The sequence below is a fragment of the Onychostoma macrolepis genome, chromosome 08, assembly GCF_012432095.1.
Source record: "Onychostoma macrolepis isolate SWU-2019 chromosome 08, ASM1243209v1, whole genome shotgun sequence".
NCBI classification, from domain to species: Eukaryota; Metazoa; Chordata; class Actinopteri; order Cypriniformes; family Cyprinidae; genus Onychostoma; species Onychostoma macrolepis.
The window spans coordinates 3,242,112-3,263,208 of record NC_081162.1 but is presented as its reverse complement, the minus strand read 5'-3'; the positions used below and the strand labels follow the sequence as shown (position 1 = coordinate 3,263,208).

General features: G+C 36.2%; 1 protein-coding gene across 5 annotated transcripts in view; it reads right to left on the bottom strand.

Moving 5' to 3' along the window:
* The window catches only part of LOC131546031 (uncharacterized), a 32,425-nt gene that overhangs the window by 9,498 nt on the left and 1,830 nt on the right, over positions 1-21,097 (bottom strand). For 3 of the 5 annotated variants that reach the window (XM_058785325.1, XM_058785327.1, XM_058785328.1), the window contains exons 2-18: positions 19,431-19,489; positions 18,939-19,155; positions 17,280-17,449; positions 16,861-17,037; positions 16,522-16,695; positions 15,120-15,217; positions 14,752-14,938; positions 12,979-13,157; positions 12,542-12,683; positions 12,283-12,463; positions 11,113-11,319; positions 10,317-10,460; positions 8,534-8,691; positions 7,268-7,476; positions 6,622-6,766; positions 4,124-4,405; positions 1,106-1,364 (exon numbers count right to left, since the gene is read on the bottom strand). In XM_058785325.1, coding sequence (XP_058641308.1) covers positions 1,106-1,364; positions 4,124-4,405; positions 6,622-6,766; positions 7,268-7,476; positions 8,534-8,691; positions 10,317-10,460; positions 11,113-11,319; positions 12,283-12,463; positions 12,542-12,683; positions 12,979-13,157; positions 14,752-14,938; positions 15,120-15,217; positions 16,522-16,695; positions 16,861-17,037; positions 17,280-17,449; positions 18,939-19,155; positions 19,431-19,489 — 2,988 coding nt within the window. Of the gene's footprint in view, positions 1-518; positions 602-1,105; positions 1,365-4,123; positions 4,406-6,621; positions 6,767-7,267; positions 7,477-8,533; positions 8,692-10,316; positions 10,461-11,112; positions 11,320-12,282; positions 12,464-12,541; positions 12,684-12,978; positions 13,158-14,751; positions 14,939-15,119; positions 15,218-16,521; positions 16,696-16,860; positions 17,038-17,279; positions 17,450-18,938; positions 19,156-19,430; positions 19,490-21,097 lie in introns of all 5 variants that reach the window. The other 2 variants (XR_009272590.1, XM_058785326.1) reach the window with 2 other exon arrangements.

Sequence of the window (21,097 nt, the reverse complement as noted above, 5' to 3'; positions counted from 1 at the left end):
AATGTTCTGCATTTCTGTTTTGAGCTGCGCGAGCTGAATTTCAGAATGAAGCATTTGATAGAAGGTTTTTAAATCAATGGGATTTAACTCATTTATCTCATATAAAATACGCTTCATTATTTATACAACATAATTGTATAATAATATTAATATAACAACTTATAGGCTATATGCACAAAACGCCCCGATGCATGAACGTGTCTGCGCGGCTCTGAACTCCTTTTGAGGACGCGTTCTTGACGCAACAACGTGCAGAAACACGGGAACTAAATTCACAGCGTTTTATTATAATAGTGTTCTCATTATAATGTTATGTGTATATAACAGTCCCAGTCATAGTCATTAATATTCTGCATAGTTGTTTGTCCTGCTCGCGCTGCGCACTGAAGAGATAATCACTGTTCAATAAAGCGCTTTACTGCAGCGACTCAACCAAATGCATCTTATAGGAGCTAAAAAAAATATATACACGATATAAATAAGCCGGTTGAAATGTTTTGAAATCACTTGTATCATACCTGATCGAAAAAAATCCAGTCTTTCACTCTGCGTCAGTTTGAGTCTTGTTAAAGTTTTAAATCCTTTCCGCCAAGATGCTCCTCTGTCGGTCACGGATCATGGAAAGTGAAATTTAAATTTATTGGGGTGGTTGGATTTATTCACGCACCTTAAAATATTTATTTAAAGCTTTTTTTTCTTTTCAGATTCTTATTTACAGCATTTTCATAATAGGCTGTATATTAACTTATTGGGAGAAAACTGGTACAATGTAAAATCAGACATTTGAGCACCCCCATATAGCCAAAATGGCATGATCATAACACCCCGCGAATATTCGACTGTGAGATTGGGAGTCGAATCAGGCTCCTCGAATCGAAGCATCGAATCGTCGACTATATATATATATATATATATATATATATATATATATTTTTTTTTTTTCCCCTATTTGAATACTGTAAACAATCGTGTTGACCCTTTTAAAACAAGTTGAAACTTTACAAACAACATCTAGACCTCGTTTTTCAAATTACATGAGTTCAACCAGCCAAGTGACTGATAAAACCCTGCAAATGAATTAAATTCTTAAAGAACTGAATCAAACCTTGTGCAGTAATCTGTAGTTAAACGCTGTGATGGTTTTCGGTTCTGTGGCCGCAGATGCTTGATCACTGGCTCTGCTTTGATAGATGATGAGCAGGCTCTCCAGAGCACACTGCCTCTGCTGACCCTGGATCAGTGCTCTTCTCCACTGCATGAATACAGCAGCCTGCAGTCTCATCTCACGGCTGTACTGGAACCAGGCCTCTCTGTACCTCAGTCTCTGCGCTGACACCGTCCGTCTGTGCCACGCCAGCAGAACCCTGAGTGCAGAACAAGACCTGATGAAGCCAAACGCTTCACAGACATGCATTCACTGTTTGTTTATAGACTTATTCTCACACAAATCTTTCATATGGATTCAGAAGTTTGGAATATAGCGCACAAGTCACACGGACTGCTTTTATAACAAGTTTATGGTGTTTTATGTGCTTTATCATACAGTCAAACCACAGTGTATTCAGACACCTTCAACATTTCTCACATTATTACAGTTGATTCGCTATAGTTTAGAAAATGGTAATAAAATATGACAAGAACTCAGAGTTAAACTGTGTCAGAACAAATTCATCTTGATCATGTCAGATAACTTTGATAGAAAGGTATATGAATTCAGTTGAATAGCTGTCAGCTGTTAAATTTACAGTGGGGCAAAAAAGTATTTAGTCAGCCACCAATTGTGCAAGTTCTCCCACTTAAAAAGATGAGAGAGGCCTGTAATTTTCATCATAGGTATACCTCAACTATGAGAGACAAAATGAGCAAAAAAAATCCAGAAAATCACATTGTAGGATTTTTAAAGAATTAATTGGTAAATTCCTCTGTAAAATAAGTATTTGGTCACCTACAAACAAGCAAGATTTCTGGCTCTCACAGACCTGTAACTTCTTCTTTAAGAGGCTCCTCTGTCCTCCACTCGTTACCTGTATTAATGGCATCTGTTTGAACTCGTTATCAGTATAAAAGACACCTGACCACAACCTCAAACAGTCCAACTCCAAAGTCCACCACGGCCAAGACCAAAGAGCTGTCAAAGGACACCAGAAACAAAATTGTAGACCTGCACCAGGCTGGGAAGACTGAATCTGCAATAGGTAAGCAGCTTGGTGTGAAGAAATCAACTGTGGGAGCAATTATTAGAAAATGGAAGACATACAAGACCACTGATAATCTCCTCGATCTGGGGCTCCACGCAAGATCTCACCCGTGGGGTCAAAATGATCACAAGAACTGTGAGCAAAAATCCCAGAACCACACGGGGACCTAGTGAATGACCTGCAGAGAGCTGGGACCAAAGTAACAAAGGCTACCATCAGTAACACACTGCGCCAGGGACTCAAATCCTGCAGTGATAGATGTGTCCCCTGCTTAAGCCAGTACATGTCCGGCCCGTCTGAAGTTTGCTAGAGAGCATTTGGATGATCCAGAAGAGGATTGGGAGAATGTCATATGGTCAGATGAAACCAAAATAGAACTTTTGGTAAAAACTCAACTTGTCGTGTTTGGAGGAGAAAGAATGCTGAGTTGCATCCAAAGAACACCATACCTACTGTGAAGCATGGGGTGGAAACATCATGCTTTGGGGCTGTTTTTCTGCAAAGGGACCAGGACGACTGATCCGTAAACGAAAGAATGAATGGGGCCATGTATCGTGAGATTTTGAGTGAAAACCTCCTTCCATCAGCAAGGGCATTGAAGATGAAACGTGGCTGGGTCTTTCAGCATGACAATGATCCCAAACACACCGCCCGAACAGCGAAGGAGTGGCTTCGTAAGAAGCATTTCAAGGTCCTGGAGTGGCCTAGCCAGTCTCCAGATCTCAACCCCATCGAAAATCTTTGGAGGAGTTGAAAGTCCGTGTTGCCCAGCGACAGCCCCAAAACATTACTGCTCTAGAGGAGATCTGCATGGAGGAATGGGCCAAAATACCAGCAACAGTGTGTGAAAACCTTGTGAAGACTTACAGAAAACGTTTGACCTCTGTCATTGCCAACAAAGGGTATATAACAAAGTATTGAGATCAAATTTTGTTATTGACCAAATACTTATTTTCCACCATAATTTGCAAATAAATTCTTTAAAAATCCTACAATGTGATTTTCTGGATTTTTTTTTTTTTCTCATTTTGTCTCTCATAGTTGAGGTATACCTATGATGAATTACAGGCCTCTCTCATCTTTTTAAGTGGGAGAACTTGCACAATTGGTGGCTGACTAAATACTTTTTTGCCCCACTGTAAGTACACAGTTAGATAGGTCAACCAATTACCAAGCAATGCTTCATTTTATTCAGTCTGTGTTGTAACAAGTTCGCATTAGCAATTAAAGAAAAAACACTTAAGCAAAACATGGTCAGGTCAAAGAGTCTGGATCATTTTTATCAGTTTTACTGGTAGTCCACTGTATGAAGAATGTTTGGGTATAATATGTCACAGTTTACTTTATTTTGCTAACCTCACTTACATAAATGAACTATAGTGTCCTGCACCCATTAGTGAAAAAAATAACAAAAATTATATCTGGTGTCTGAATAATTTTTGGTTTGACTGTATGTGAAACAGTAGCTTTGACATTCTGTTAAGTAACTCATTTTGGGTTTAATGAAAGAAAAACGATCATATGGGCTTGAATAACATGAGGATGTGTAAATTATGACAGAATATTAATTTGTTCAGCTTTTTCATGCACTGATTATTTTGAGATTTTGTTTCCATAACATGTCTTCTAATAATATTTTATTCCTAAGAACATGATGAAAATGTATTGTTTTTCTAGACGTTGACAGTACTTTCTGATTTACGTTATGTAGTGATATTCACAATTCCTTCTGTAAAAATCTTTAATGTGTCAAAAATGAAATGAAATTTGAACCTGACTTCATCCAATGATTTTGATTTCTTATTTAATTAGCTAATGCCTCACTTGCATATTTAAACCTAGAATTTCAGAAAACGTGAATCTTAATGCACATATTCAACAGGGGAATGTTGTACTCTGTGGTGTCTTGAGCCCTATGATCTCACCTCCTCTGCTGTGTCTGTGTCCAGTGATCTCTGCTCCTGAGTCTCTGTCTGAACGCTGTTTTCCAGCACAGGAACGTGTTTCTCTGTTTTCTGGACTGTGTGATGTGCACCGCCAGACGGGCCCTCTTCCTCTCAGCGAGTCTCTCTCTCCACACACTCAGACAGAGACGGATGAGATGCAGGTGCGAGACAGCTCTCTGCGTCCAGACCTCCTCCAGCTCTCTGCTCACACACAGCAGCTCTGACTGATGCCTGAGCTCATGGAGCCACTGAGAGAAACACCTGTGAGCAGAACAGAACACAGTCTTCTTTCATCCTTTGTTTCAGTGAATGTCACATGACCTCACCACAGAACGTTTTTATTGAAGCTAAAAAGGTGTTTAGTTTTACCACTCCACAGTATAAGACATGCAGCCGAATATGTAGAACCTAAAATGAAGGAATTTCCATATTGATTATTCACATGTGTTTTACCCATATTTTGAATTATGCATTGCATTGTGTTTCAGGGTTTAAGGAAAAGTCTGTAAACTTAACGGAAAATGCACTGATAATTTTCCTGTCAGGACATTATTTGTTTTCCTTACAGTACAGCATTTACACTACCATTTAAAAGTTTGGGGTCAGTAATATTTTTTTATTTTCTTCATTTTTTTTTTCTTTATTTATTTTTTACAGAATTAAATAGTTTTTTCAGCAATGATGCATTAAATTGCTGAAAAGTGACTTTTTGCAACAATGTAAAAAAAAAAAAAATCAATTCTGGGGTGGGGGGGATAGTTTCCACACAAATATGAAGCAGCACAACTGTTTTCAACATTGATAATAACAAGAAATATTAGAATGATTTCTAAAGGATCATGTGACAATGAAGACTGGAGTAATGATGCTGAAAATTCAGCTTTGATCACAGATACAGCCAGGTCCATATATATTTGGACGCTGACACAGTTTTCATAATTTCGGCTCTGTATGCCACCAGAACAGAATTAAAAATAAAACAAATCAAGATGAAATTTAAGTGCAGGCTTTAAGCTTTAATTCAAGGGGGTTGAAAAAAAATGCTTTAACATAAAATTTTCTGAGGCTCAAATGTAATTGGACAAATAAATGTAATCATAAATAAAATGTTCATTTTTAATATTTTGTTGAGGATACTTTGCAGGCAATGACTGCCTTAAGTCATGGACATCACCAGAGACTGGGTTTCCTCCTTTGTGATGCTTTGCCAGGCCTTTACTGCAGCTGACTTCAGTTGTTGTCTGTTTGCGGGTCTTTCTGCCTTTAGTTTTGTCATCATCCATTTGTACTACGAATCACCGCCCAATCAGCTTTGCTGCATTTGACTGAATCTGGCCAGAGTGTATATCTCTATACACTTCAGAATTCATCCGGCTGCTTCTGTCTTCTGTCACGTCATCAATAAACACCAGTAACCCAGTACCACTGGAAGCCATGCTCATGCCATCACACTGCTCCACCATGTTTCAATGATGATGCTGTATGCTTTGGATCATGAGCTGTTCCAAGCCTTCTCCATACTTTTTTCTTCCCGTCATTCTGGTACAGGTTCATCTTAATTTCAGCCATCCAAAGAATGCTTTTCCAGAAGTGGTCTGGCTTTTTTAGATGTTTTTTGGCAAAGACTAATCTGGCCTTGTTTGCAGTTTGTGGTGAACCCTCTGTATTTGCTCTGGTGAAGTCTTCTCTTGATTGTAGACTTTGACAGTGACACGTCTACCTCCTGGAGAGTGTTCTTCTCTTGGCTGGATGTTGTGAAAGGGTTTTTCTTTATCATGGAGAGGATCCTCCGATCATCCACCACTGTTGTCCTCCGTGAACGTCCAGGTCTTTTTATGTTTCTGAGCTCACCGGTGCGTTCTTTTTTTCTCAGAATGTACCAAACTGTTGATTTGGCCTCTCCTAATGTTCCTACTATCTCTCTGATGGATTTGTTTTGAAGCCTAACAACTGTCTGTTTCTCTTGAATGGAGAGATCCTTTTGACCACATGATGTGGGTTCACAGCAACAGCTTCCAAATGTAAATAGCACACTTAGAATCAACTCCAGAACTTTTACCTACTTAATTGATGTAGAAATAACGAAAGAATAGCCCACATCTGTCCATGAAACAGCTTTTGAGTGAACTGTCCAAACTTGTGGTCCCTTGTAAAAATGGGGGAGGTACATATTAAAGAGCTTTAATTCCTCAACCTTTCCTCCAATTTTGATGAGAATACCCTCAAATCAAAGCTCAGAGTGTGGACTTTAAGCCCATATTCATTATATAACTGTAACTTGAATATGTTTTGATCAGCAGCTTAAATAATACAAATTGTGCCTGTGTCCAAATATATATGGACCTGACTGTTTATATATATATACAGTATATAGTTTTTTTTTTTTTTTGAGTGATACCCTTTATTTGATGACCGAAGTTGTTTTGGATGACAGTGTCTACTAATAAACAACTGTGTTTTTTGTCATTTCCACACACCTGTGCTTTAAGGCTCTTTGGTGATAATGCTGAGCTCCTCTGAAATGCTCCACTGCCTGATTCCACATGAGAAACGTTCTTCTCTTCATGACAGTCGTCCTCCTCTCTTCATACTCACACAGGAGAGAGTGTCGACGGGCCCTGACTAAATCACAAGAACACATACTAAATCACACGTGCTTTTATTGGTGAGGCACACATTATGTATATAACACATCATGAGGCATAAACCATGAATGAAACAGCTAGTGATTTGGCATACAATAAAAAATTTATAAACTATATATACATTTGTAACATTTTACTTAATAAAGCCTGTGTATAAAACACATTTTCATTTTATTTCTAATGCATATATAACATTAATTCATTAAGAACACCATATAATACACTTTTTTGTCTTTCATTATTATAAATTATTATATACGTTTTCTAATATTAATAGTGTCTAATATTAATAGTTATGTGTTATGTAATCAGTACTCAGTAGACCATTTCAGCTGGAAATGCATTAGGATTGTTGCATTGTGCAATATTGTATTGTGATGTGTACAATATGAATACTTTTTTTATTATATATGCATATTAATTATGTATAATCAAGGAAACACACAATGATAGAAATGCAGTAATGATTTTGACTCACAGTGTGTATGTTTCCTCCACTGCTGTAAGATGGCTTTGGCTCTCAGGTGGAGTGTGTGTTGTGCTTTGCTGTTGGCGAGCCGCTGCTGAGCGCAGATGATTCTCCACTGACAGAAACACACACCCAAGAGTCTGTAGTGTGCAAAGAACAGAGCCAGTGCCTGCCTCTGCTTACAGACCTGAACACTCCTCAGCCAACCTAAAAACACGCTGAAACACACACTATTATTAACATACACATAACATCGTTTTACATCACGTTTCATGTTGCAGTTGCATAAAACAAAGCAAAATATATCACCTATGCTTAAAACAAGTGGTTGACTGTTTCAATGACCAATGCTGATAACAGATTGGCCAAAATGGCCAATGTAATATAATGACAGCAAATGAGATATAAATGACATATTAAAATACAACACTTGTTTTTAGTGTTATTTTAGAAAAATTTATTTACTATTATAGTTTTTTGGTAATATTTTGAATTAGAATTTATTTTTAAATTTATGTTTTAATTTTATTTTCAGTTAAAGTTTTAGTAATTTTGTTTTGTTTGTGTTTTTTGCCATTTTGATATACTGTATATATATATATATATATATATACTGTACATATAGTTTTCTATATATTTATTTTTTTAATATTTTATTTTTAGTTTATTTAGCTTTAGTAATTTAGTACTTCAGCTCAACGAAAATGGGAAATGCCGCCTTGGCAAATAGCTGAAATAAATTGATAATAAAAAAATTATACACTTATAAAAATATACTAGTTGAAATAAAATTTAAATAAATACGTTTTCTATATATATATATATATATTTTTTTATATTTATTCTATTTCAAGTAATGAAATGATTTATGGTTTTAATTTTAGTTAACAATAATAACCCTGCTTTACGCAATATTTACCAAAAATTCATAATAGAATATTTTGGTTACACTTTATTTTGATATTCCACTTTAGACATTCTACTAACTATAAGTAACTTTGCAGGCACACCAGGCAGGTGTGTTGAGGCAAGTTGGAGCTAAACTCTGCAGGACACCGGCCCTCCAGGACCGAGTGTGGTGACCCCTGATCTAGAAGCACCAACCAGAAATGCAAAAATAATGACTTGTATCAAATGACTTGCAGCTCTGTTTGGTGCAGATAGTGGTGCCTAAATTAACCATGACAGCTTCAAAACATGAAATCTGATATCCACCGTAAAACAGCCAAAAATACAAGCCAGTGCTCTTCAGGCTGTGACAGATATGATGTGTACCTCTTCTGTAGAGTGAGATTATAAAAGGCTCTGGCGTTCTGCCGCTGGCGGACACACGTAACCCACGTGGAAAAGCTCACATTCAGTCTGTGTCTCTCTGTTCTGCTCTTCATTCGTTCAACAGCACACTTCTGCCACTTGCAGTGCGGCCCTATGGCCTAAAACACACACATCCAGACAGCAGGGGATCTCAGATACCAGCTACATGTCAAACTTACCACATACCTACTATACATACACAGAAAACAACTGCCGGGGCCTGTGACCATGAGGGCTGTCGAGTGAACTGACTTGCATTAACTTGACTTGATTTGTGCACTGATGAAAAACAATAGGGATGTGTATTACCTTAAAACACATTTCCAGCCTTATTTAGTTAAGTTCACGTTGACTTTAAATCAGTGTTTCTCAACTAGGGCCTTCAGTAAACTTCCAAGGGGGCCTCAAGATGACTTAAAATTATAAAAAATTATTAAAATGATTATGATTTAAAATAATACAAAACAAGCATGAAAATAAGCTAAAAAATATTTAAAAATATATATATATATCTTATTTGAAATCATGAATGACTGAAGAAGCTCATAAAACTTCTTTAATACTAAAATGTAATTATTTTAATTTATTTATAATTATGTTAGTTACTTTTTTTAATAAAGAATCTAGAAATACCCGGTCTCATGAAAATGTGAATCAATAGCATGATTTATTTATTTATTTGTATTTTGCATGCTATTTATACGCAGAACCTGACTTTGGCATGCATACGGTACACTGTAAAAAATTTACGTGAATTTAACTGTAAAAGACTGTAAAAATGCTACAGTAAAAACCTGTTAAATGGTTAACGGTAAGTTCCCCTACTATATACGGTGAAAAACTGTATTGGACATTACATGTAATTTTACGGTAGTATACCGATTTTGGAAGTGAAAAAGAATGTATAATTGAATTTAATTCAGTGAATAACCGTAAATTGACATTCCCAGAATTCCCTGCATTACATTTCAATTTTGATGTTATTTTGTTGAAATAACTGTTTCTTCTTAGTTTTTTATTATCAGTTTTGCACATTAGAGTTGTATGTTACATCTAATGTTGTTAAATGAATGTTTATTGCATTATTTCAGTTTCATGTGTGTTACCATGATGGTGTTTGTGTGAATGACACTGTGCACATTCTATATATGTTAATATTTAAAAGCTGCTTGTGATAGGCTTTGGTTCATCATGTGACTTTCTCATCACCACCTACAAAGGTACAAAACAGATTTCAGTACTTCAATAGATTGGTATATTAACATTATATCAGTTAATGAAATTACGGTATTCAACCGTAAATTTTAGTTAAAACCGTAAAACCTAAAACGTTGCTACCGTATTTTTTACGGTAAAATTCCGACAACAACAGAATTTTTTTTACAGTGTACAAATGTGTTTGACGTGCATAAGACAGTGCATAACACAGTTTTTGAGTGCATATTATACACACTTTGTTGGCGTGCATATAATACGCACCTACCCCACGCCCCTAAACCTACTCATTGCGTATCATATGCACGCCAAAGTCAATTTCTGCATATAAATAGTACACCAAATAGAAACAGAAAATCGTCACATTGAAAAGCACTTCCATGAGATCAGGTTAGGATATTGGAGTCAAAAAGGTTGAGAACAACTGCTTTAAATGCACAAGGAAATGAACTAACAAGCCTCCCAATGCTAATGGAACATGTTGACATGTGACTAAGGCAAAATCATAACATCTGCTCTCCATATTTACCAGTCTGGTCCATGTAGAGAAGCAGTGTGTGAGGAGACTGATGTCATGAGAAACTGCCGCTTGCTGCTCCAACATATGTTTCTTGAGACTCTGCCAAACCATTTGTTTCCACTGAATGACTGACTGAAAGATCACCCTCCTCTCCTGTATAAAAAAAAAAAAACAGCTAACAATCAACAAAATAACCTTTTTCCTGAGTCCCTCAAACTACAAAATTAATATGACTTTCTCTCTTCAGCACAACATTTTTTGTTTTATGATACCGATACAATGAAGACGGATGAAAACCGAGCTGTTAAGCTTAAAAACAAAACAACAACAACAACAAAAACATCACAGTATGATAAAAGTAGGCCATATGACTCATATGCTATATTCCAGAGGTGGGAGACTCGATTCGACTTGACTTGACTCGAGTTGCAAATTTAAGGACCTGTGACTTGCTTGACTCACTGAACAAAATAACTTGACTTTGACTTGAACTGTGTGACTTGAAAATGACTTTTTTAACAACTGCAATCATATTATTTTTCAAAAGAAATTATTATAGAATCTTTTGGATAGACGAGAATCTTTGTGTTTCCTTTGGATAGAAACACTTCGAAATGGACCATATTCATTTGCTTGAGGCAAAAATGCCATCAGAATTACTAAAATGCACCTAAATACACCCAGATACACTGAATAAATAAATAAACAAATGCCAATTTTGAAGCCCTTTCCCCCCCAGGGTTAGCAGCATTTCTGTCAGAGGACTATAATAGTGATTTTGTTGATGAAGGATGTTGTGAATTACCCAGTGTCGAACAGCCCGGCGGTGCATCTGTGTTTGAGCTCTCCACACCCTGAAAAGCACAGTCAGCTCTTCACATCTCCTGCTGTTTCTGCAGAGATCCGCCTGCAGTCTCCTCTCTCTGTTAGTGTGCACTAGACTCCTCCACTGGGAAAAAGCCAGACTCAGCTCAGGGTGCATCATCCTGCCGACGACTCTTAGTAACACAACCTGAGGAGGAAGGAAAATGGGGCAGATATGTATATAAACGAGTGATTTTGATTTTAATAATGTATTAGTAAATGTTGGAATCAAGTAAGATTAATAAATGCTTTAGAAGTATGTTTCATTTTTAGCTCATGTTAACTAATGTTAACAAATTGAACCTTATAAAAAAAAATAATAATAATAATAATAACAATAATAAAAAAAAAAAGGAAAGAAAGGAAGAAAACGAATCCTAATTATATGAAAAGGCCCCCCACCTCCCAGGTAAATTTAGCTCGTTAATACATAAATAGGTTTTTTAAGGATATTAGATAGCTTTCCTGGAAAATAGCTGATAATGAATGAATGAATGAATGAACGAACAGGAAAACTGAGGGAAAAAGCAAAACGATAGATAGATAGATAGATAGATAGATAGATAGATAGATAGATAGATAGATAGATAGATAGATAGATAGATAGATAGATAGATAGATAGATAGATAGATAGATAGATAGATAGATAGATTTCTACTACAAAGTGCATGATATCAGCGAAATATCATCAAAAAAATTGCTTAAACAATCTAAATTGCAACTAACTGATTGGTTGACCAATAGTGAAAAGTCTGGAACACAAAGTTGGATGGTCTTTAATTTACACTTTGTTTTAAAATGAATGTAAAATTATAATTAATTTGAGTTATATGTAGCTAGCCTGGCTGTGCTGTGATTCTGCAGTCAGTAGAGGGCAGTGCAGTGCTGCTCTCTGTGTGTCACACTTCCTCCAAACTATTCTTTTACAACTGTAAATAATACAGCAATAATATTCCTTGGAAATTACTCACCTTGAGAGCAGACAACTGGACAATCAAAAATGTGTCGACAATACCACAATATTAGCAGTATTGTGGCGCTTTTAAGACTTGCAAACTGATTTAGAACCTAAAGTTCTGGTCTAGGTCTTAAGTGGTCTGAGTCTTGTACCTGAGGCACAGCGGTGGACATCAGAGGACCAGATGGGGACGAGGCAGAGGAGGAGGGATGAAGATGAGCCAGTCTGTCAGCGAACAGCAGAACTCCATCAGAGAAACCAGCCTGAGTGTGTCTGTACCACTCCAGAAGAACAGCCCTCTGCAGAGCTCTGTCATGAGCTGATCTGTGAGATCTCCAAGAGAAAGGTAAGAACTGAGGCACAGAGAGAAATATAGTTACAGAGAAAAAGAGGAAGAGAAGGTCATCATACTTTGCCAACTGGTGTTTCTCTAAAATCTCTGTCCACTTTTGAAGAGTGTTGTGGAGCAGAAGTCTGGTTGATAGTCCTTCAGCTGAAATATCTGTTTTCCATCTGAACACTTCCACCATATGAGCCACAATCTTTCCCCGCCCTAAGATAGACAGACTGATAATAATCAGACATGTTTCTCGAACAGAGAATTTTCATATGATTTCTGAAGGATCATGTGACACTGAAGACTGGAGTAATGCTGAAAATTCAGATTTGATCACAGCAATAAATGACATTTTAACATATATTGCGATAGAAAATAGTTATTTATCTGCAGCCTTGGTGAGCAGAAGAGATTCTTATAAATCCAATACAAACTGTGGAGCGGTAGGCTGTATCACAGTTAGCGTTGATCTGAAGCACATGCAGTAATCACACTCATGAAGGAATCTAACCTGTGTTTTTCTGTCTTGTATGAGACTGCTGGATGAGGAAATGCTTGCGGAGAGTGTGCAGCTGTAGAGATCTGCTCCAGTGCTGTAAGCATGTCTTGAGTGTCAGAGCATTTCTCTGAAGACAGTAACGCTGAAGCAATGCACTGCGCTGAGCCAGAGCTCTCCACGCTGATAAACACCTGACAAAACACACCGAGAATCAGAGGCACGGCATCAAACCCTTCAGCAACCACACAACAACGCCCTGTAGGTGCTCAAAACTTTGGGCTCAATATATAAATGTATAAGTAATATATAAGAAATAAAGCATTAAATTAATTCAAAAAAGATTTATCTAAAAAATATCACATTTTTATTAAGCATTTTCACAAAAGATTTCAGTTTCATATGAATTCTATACTGTTGAACTTCCTATTCATCGAAGTATCCTGAAAAAAAAACAACTTAAATAAAAATATTTAATCTTACCAAAAAATCTTACCAAAAAATCTTACCGACCCCAAGCTTTTGAACAGTATAAAGGTTTATTATACATGAACTCTATTGCATTCTGTAGTACTATATAGACACATATTATAATATTATATTATATTATAAGAGAGACCAAACATGCATGCATAAATAGGCTCAACTTCAAATTGTTGCTTAAATCAGAGAACATCATATCAAGGGCTCTGATGCAATAAGGATGCAATTATATCAGCTGTTATTAATGTAACACTTCAGAGGCAAGATTTTATAAAAGCATTGCTAAACTGATAAAGGAAAACTTTAATACAGCAATCAATCAATACATCATAAGACCTTTAGTATATAAAAATGTGTCTGAATTACTGTGTGGTTTGCCTCGTATGCGTATAATCTCAAATGCTCACCTCATTTACAAAAGCGTACATGGTAAAACTCACTGATATCTAGGCAATCATGTAGTTAATGTTTAATGAACATTAATAATAAATAAACGCTGTAGGAGAATAAAGGGGAGATGCATGGTTCACATCAGTACAAAAACTCTAGACAGGCAACAAGCCACAACAAACATACTTTGTAAGGTTTGTTAGGTTTCTGTCCAATTCAGGCCAAGAAGAGCAAATGCTTTGGTTTTTGGATCAGTAAACAGTTCAAGGTTATTATAAAACACAAGACTGAATAATTATTTAAATGACTGCAAATGTAGCATTTAGCTCTGTGTTTTCCATGCAACTGTTAACACATGATTTCCTCCCTATCACAAAAAAAATAATTAATTAATTAAAAACTATTGTTGTTTTTTTTAAAATGTAATGTTGACTGTTAGTCAAGCTTATCCAATTAACCCATCAGTTTTAATTTGAAGGAAAATGCTATTCTAAATAAACAAATAATATTATTTACTTACTTTTTAATTGTAATGTTCGTCAAAATAATTTTGAAAGTTTGAGAGTGCAAAAAAAAAAAAATTAATTATGTAGCGCAAGTGACGGTTTAATTGAAGCTAAATCTGCTAACCCTAAATTCTAGCAACCCCCCCCAGTAATATTATTTTATTTATGCCAATTTTGGGTTACAGTATTCTAAAACAGTTCAGACCTCATATAACATGATTATAAATCAACATAGCTTATATAATATTTAGTTCAACCTTCTAATGTTGTTGAACACCATTTTTACTAATGCTTTTTGAAAAAATAAAAATAAAACATTGACATCATTTGAAAAAAAAAGTTTTTCAACATCTAATTTGAGTGTAACAGCCACAATGCAAATGAAGCACAGGAAAACAAGCTGATGTACCATGAGAGTTGAGCTCTTTGTGAATTCTCCCGGATTCTCCTTAACTCCTTCCTCACCCCAGCGCTTTGAAGCCAAATGGCAAACGTAGCCTGCATTCTACCCTTCTCCTGCAGGAGGCGCACTCTCTCCAGACATCTCCTCGTGTCCTGCATCCTGTCTGAGACATCTCTCCACTTCCTGAAGGTTACTGCACAGATTTCAACAGCAGCCATCACTTCCAGTCTCTCACGGTCACCTCGGCAGATTCCCCTCACATCTGCTGTGAATGAGCCTGAGGCGCAGTGCTGTCAGTGTCAGGGGCCCACACTGAACGCTGTCAGTCATTCCTGTCTGAAAGAGGCTTTTTTTTTTGCGTGACCTCCACCTACCTGCTAACATTCTCCTGGAAAGCATCCATTGGGCTCTGGCGCTAAATCGTGTTAGCTTTTTCTTCTGAACGTAGCAGTGCCAGGAGTGCAGGGTGCGTCTGTGCAGAGAAGTGTTGGAATCAAATAATGTGGTAGCAAGTTTATACTGGATCCTACTGGTAAACTCCAATTTGCATTTTGCACTTTCACCTAAAAACTAGATTTTTGAACCACTTTTCTGTACAAAAATCACCTTCACAATCTTAAGGTGTTCTGGAGGGTTGCTATAGCCTTGTTATGCAGGTACTAGGGTATTCTGGACAGTTTCTAGGGCTCTAATATGTGATCGTTGTGGGTGTTTGCCTGATAGCCCAAGTCAGATCAACCCAACCTCGGACGATGACATTGGTGTCTACAAATTCAAACTCACCACGGCTGTGTTTCCCAAAAACATCATAAGACTAAGTACATCATAGAAACCATTAACTTTCAAAAAAAAAAAAAAAAATACACCTTTATGGGTGCAACATCTTGACACTGGTGCGGTCTTTGTACCTTCCCTAAAAGGTTCATAGTACCTTAAGGATACATATTACTACTTGGACTGAACAATTTAAAATTAAAAAAAATAAATAAATAAATGGATTTACGAAGTCAGGCTTAGTTCACCCAAAAATGAAAATTCTGTCAATAATTACTCACTTTCCAAACCCGTAAGACCTTCGTTCATCTTCAGAACACAAAATAAGATATTTTTGATGAAATCCAAGAGCTCTCTGACCCTCCCATAGACAGCAATGATCCTAACACGATCAAAGTCCAGAAACTTACGAGATGAACAGAGGTCTTACGGGTTTAGAACAACATGAGGGTGAGTAATTAATGACAGAATTCATTTTTGGGTGAACTATCCCTTTAAGAAGTGTTTTCTCAACATTGCATCAACTACTGATGAACACATTAATTTTTATATGAATTATCGTTCAGCAGGTATTACTATGTCTTTGCAAGGCTTTTGTCTTTCACATTAAAATGCACACATTCATGTTATTTTTTATTTACATGTAATGCAGGGTTTTCCAAACTTTTTAAAAAAAATGTCATACTAACTTTCATACTAAATTTACTACCCCCTGAGACTTTAAGGTAATAATAATTAAGCAACACATTTGGGAACCATTATCTAAATCCCTTAATACTTCTGAATGCTGAGGCGTGAGCCCGAGCATGAGACTTCTAGACAATTTTCTAGACTTCTTTACAATTTCCAACTGATACAACTGATTGTAATGATTTCTGTGTCTTCATGTTGAGATGAACTATTAAGGTGTACCCCTAATGACTTTTGTGTTTCATGGCAGAAAATCAGCCATACAGGAGGACGGTATGACAGTGATGATATGAGAGACAGATTGACTCTTACCGGCTCAAAACGAACTGTTTTTCTCTGTCTTTTTGACAGGTTTCTGCTCTTTTCTTCCAGAGATGGAAGGAGTGAAGAAGGTTGCTCCTCTGAATGGACTGAATCAACTTCTCCAACCTCTTCTGACTGTTCCTGATCTTCCAGTACTTCCATGCAGATGATAACAAATACCTTCTAGAAAGACAAAGAGAAAGGCACACATCTCATATATAAGATACTTATATGAGATATAGCAAAATCTGAGAATGCAATCAACATTCGGGAGAAAGAAAAACACACTGCACTGACATGTGCTTGACACAGACACTGATATAACACAGACGGGATGTTTGTCTGCACCTGTACTGATGTGTGGCCAGCTGTGTCCTCTGCCAGGTTAGTGTCCACATGGTCCAGGCTCTGCTCTGGAGTCTCCTGTCCCACCAAACACATGCCCACCACTCCTGCTGTCTTCCAGAGAAGCGCCTTAAACACATCTGCCTCCAGAGCAGCCAGTGCTTATACAGTACAGATAAACTGTCAGGGTGTAAAACACATACAAACAGTGCATGCACAACTAGATATTTACATGTTTTGAAGTAAATGCGAATGGTGTTTGTTTCTAAACGAGGTATACCAGCACCCAATCATGCACTCATAATAAATATCAATGGAAAAATCCTGATTCCTGTCCAGGGCTGTGACTCAGGCTTTTCTATGAACTCTCATTCATGATGAGGTAACAGCAGATCTGAGCCAGATTTCATGTTGATTCTTACTGGTGATGAATCACAGCCGTTCTGAGCACATGTAGGTTCCTGCAGGTGGAGCATGTGCTCATCAGAACTGAAGTTCTTCTGGGCTGAATGAGTCGTTTTCTCAAAGCATCCGTGTTGCGTTCATGATGGCGTGAGATCTTCAGGTGTCTGCTCTCATAGTGATTCTTCCACTGTAACAGAATGATGGTATAGCCTTTAAGATATGAAGCTGAAATGGTTTATTTAAACTAATGTCTAACACCATAAGGTATTTCGGCTCGTGTCTACGCAACTGCGGTTCATGTTATCATAGTCAACTTTAGTGTGAATACCAATTATAAGGCTTTTTCTAAGAAAACTGTGCCACTTTTTATGAATGCAATTGAAAGCATTTTCACTGACCACTGGAGAAATGCTTTTCCCATCTTAGTCCCATTGTTTCACAGGGAGATGCTCCCCCCAATATTCAGATAAGCAGACAACAAATATATTTTTTCTCTGTTGAATATGTATTATTATCAATCTTGAATATTGGGTTACAGCCTTGTGAAGTACCAAAGTTATTTATCATGTCCAACCCTAAGTCTATCCTTAAAGTGTTACATTATTTCAACCCTGTCACAGTCAGTATGGAATGCATATGCTTTTATTTTAAACACTGCTAGTTGAGTAAATTGGAAATTGGTGATATTGGCAGCTAGACTCAAGGTGAGCCTTTTATTAAATAAAAATGATTAAAATAATAATAATAATAATAAATAAATAAAATTACATTTCAACCCTGTTTAAATGATTCAAGGTTCAGTTTTACAGGGTTGAAAGTCAACAATGTATAGTAATGTCTTTAGCTAGCAAATATCAATATATATATATATATATATATATATATATATATATATGACAAGGCCAGTAAAAGCATTACTATGCATAATTATGCTATTATACTGGTAGTTATACATTATATGTAACTTATACTTATAACAATTCCAATAACTAACCCTTAATATTTTACAGAAACTTAAGTACCTAAATCTATTAATCAGTATCTGTGATTTTTCTTATTGATAATATATATCAGTAATAAGTCCACTTAAAAAAAATAATAATAAAAATAATATATATATATATATATATATATATATATATATATATATATATATATATATTATTATTATTATTATTATTATTTTATTTTTTACTTGGTATTTTTGTCTTGTTTTCCATTACAAATATCAAAACATTCTTAAATCAAGATAAATTTACTTGAGAAACAAAAGGACTTACGATATTGAGTCTTGTTTTCTGAAAGAAATAAAAAGAAAATCAATTTAGTTAGTGTTTGCTTAACACAAGAAAAATATCTGCCAATGGAGTAAGGAAAAAATCTTGTTTTCCCTTTCAATTAAGATTTTTTTTTTTTTTTACCGCAAATGGCAAATATTTTTCTTGTGTCAAGCAAAAACTAAATTGTGATAAGACTTAATATCTTCATTTTGCTGCTCAAGTAAATTTATCTTGATTTAAGAAAGTTTAGATATTTGTAAAGGAAAACAAGACAAAAATACTAAGTAAGAAAAATAATTTTTTGCAGTGTCATGGGAATGCAAATGACACTGTTGAGAATTAGGCAGATACGGTTCTCTAGTCTTGGAGTATTGGGCTCTTGTACACACTTCCCACCTGGTAAAAACTCCGACAGAGCAGAAAAGCGCTTCTCCTCCTCTCCACTGCATCGGATTGAGCATGATGCATGTTGACAGCCCATCTCAGAGCATACAGAGCTTTGCTTAGAGCCCGTCTCCTGTCATTACAGCGGGCTTGAGAGAGTAACCTGAGACTATTGGACCACATTCTCAGACAGCGCAACTGTAGACGAAACCTGTACAGATCCTCACACCTGAATATAACACACAGTGACAATGAAATTAACCATAACAGCGATGTCAGTAGCACATATATCAGGGCCCAATCTCTAGATGAGCCTCTCAATCTCAATACAAACAGTACATGGGATCTAAAAGGCTTTTAATTCTATACCTGTCAGGCTGAGCCCAGAATTACAGGTACATGTCACAACAAGTTAGATAATTATTGTGACACCAGGTCTGTCAGAAGGGTTTATTACGCTTTCATAAGCACTGGCATTTGACACAGGTCTTATATTTTCTTTACCTTCCTTGTATTTTCTTTTCATCAAAGTCATCACCATGAGCCTCTGGTGCCACATCCAGCTTTTCAAACAAAGAGAAATATGTTAAAAATGTGTTCAATAAAGCTTCCTACAATTAAATATAAGTATATTATCCCTTCAAAACACCCTAGTCAAAAAAATCTGGAGTGTGAACAGGTTTCCTTACGGAAACCAATCCTAATGGAATCAATTAAGAATCTTTTAAGGGTGGGATCGCATCATTTGCATGGCAAAATTCATCTGGAATAATGCAATCATCTTAAAAGAAATCTGCACAATAGGAAATTTACAATCTAGGCTCATTGGGAATACATGCCTGTGGCAACATTTATGCAAAATTATTATGTTGCTTCTTGCACATTTTCGCTACACTACCCAATGAGTGTTGCTAGAGTGAGTTCAGTTGAATTAATGTAAATTTGGCAACATTTAATTACACTGGTTGTTGTTGGTATCACTGTACTTCAGAAATGAAATGTCCGGTGTGTGATATTTTGAAAATAACATATAGTGTACCATTTACGCTAAACCCTACCCTAAACCTAACTGATAGTGTTAACATTTGCTCGTGCATATTAGCTTGCTTCTCAAAGTCTTTCAGCTTTTTTATCGAGACTCGTTGTCGCATTGCATGTGTGACACTGTATCAGGTGCGCTACCAAGCAGGTTTACTATGCCAGAAAAGCTATAGCTACAGAAACATATAGTCAAAATGTATTTATAAACCATGTGCTATGGTAAAAGCGTTTTGTGGTCACAACAGTATTGTGGAAGGAACCACATGTTGTCAAAATTTGTGTGAATATAAGTTTGTCATATGTGCTGCCTCCACCAAGGCATTATTTCAGTACAATACCAGTAACTAGAATTCTAATAAAGATGGCAAAATATCCAGTTGAACTGGAAAAATCAAATTAGAATCCAAAATAGAGGTATAGTACATTCTAAACAAAAATGGTGCTAAATAGCACTGAAAGTGGTTTACTGGCTCGTAATCATAGAGGAAACATGGTGCTATGTAGAACCATAAGATGAACCCCATTCTTCTCCTTAGACTGTAGATATGTTACTCCACTCTCATATGTTTACTATGAATGGGAATGTACTACAAAGGCAAAAGCTGTTTTGAATCACTTTTATGCTTTTCTGAGGTCAAAAAGTCTTGTGTGGAATTTTTCCTTATATCTTCAGGAAATACACTGTATTTTAATGTTGCTGTTGTTGTTTTTAATCCTTTTCACTAAGAGATTAAGAGAGACTTAGAGAACCTTTAAAGAACTATACAGGGGTTCTTTGTATGGCAGTGGTGATATATAGCACCTCAACCACCCCAAAGAAGAATAACGTTTTTTTTTTTTTTTTGCATGTGTATGATTTTGTTTGATTGTTAAGTCACATTGGCAAAACTCTAGCGGTCTGGTGTACAAGAGTATCTGATAAAGTTGATAAAATATCAAATTAGAATCTATAACATACAGTTGGATCTTCTTTAATTCTTCTGACGTGAATAAATTCAATTTATCATAAAAGAATCATTTTATATTTATGAAAGAATTTCACCTCAAGAATCAAATTCGATTCTTGATTCGACTTTCTTTTTCTAGATTCGATTTTTATTTTTTTTCTTACAGCATGGTCAGATTAGCAA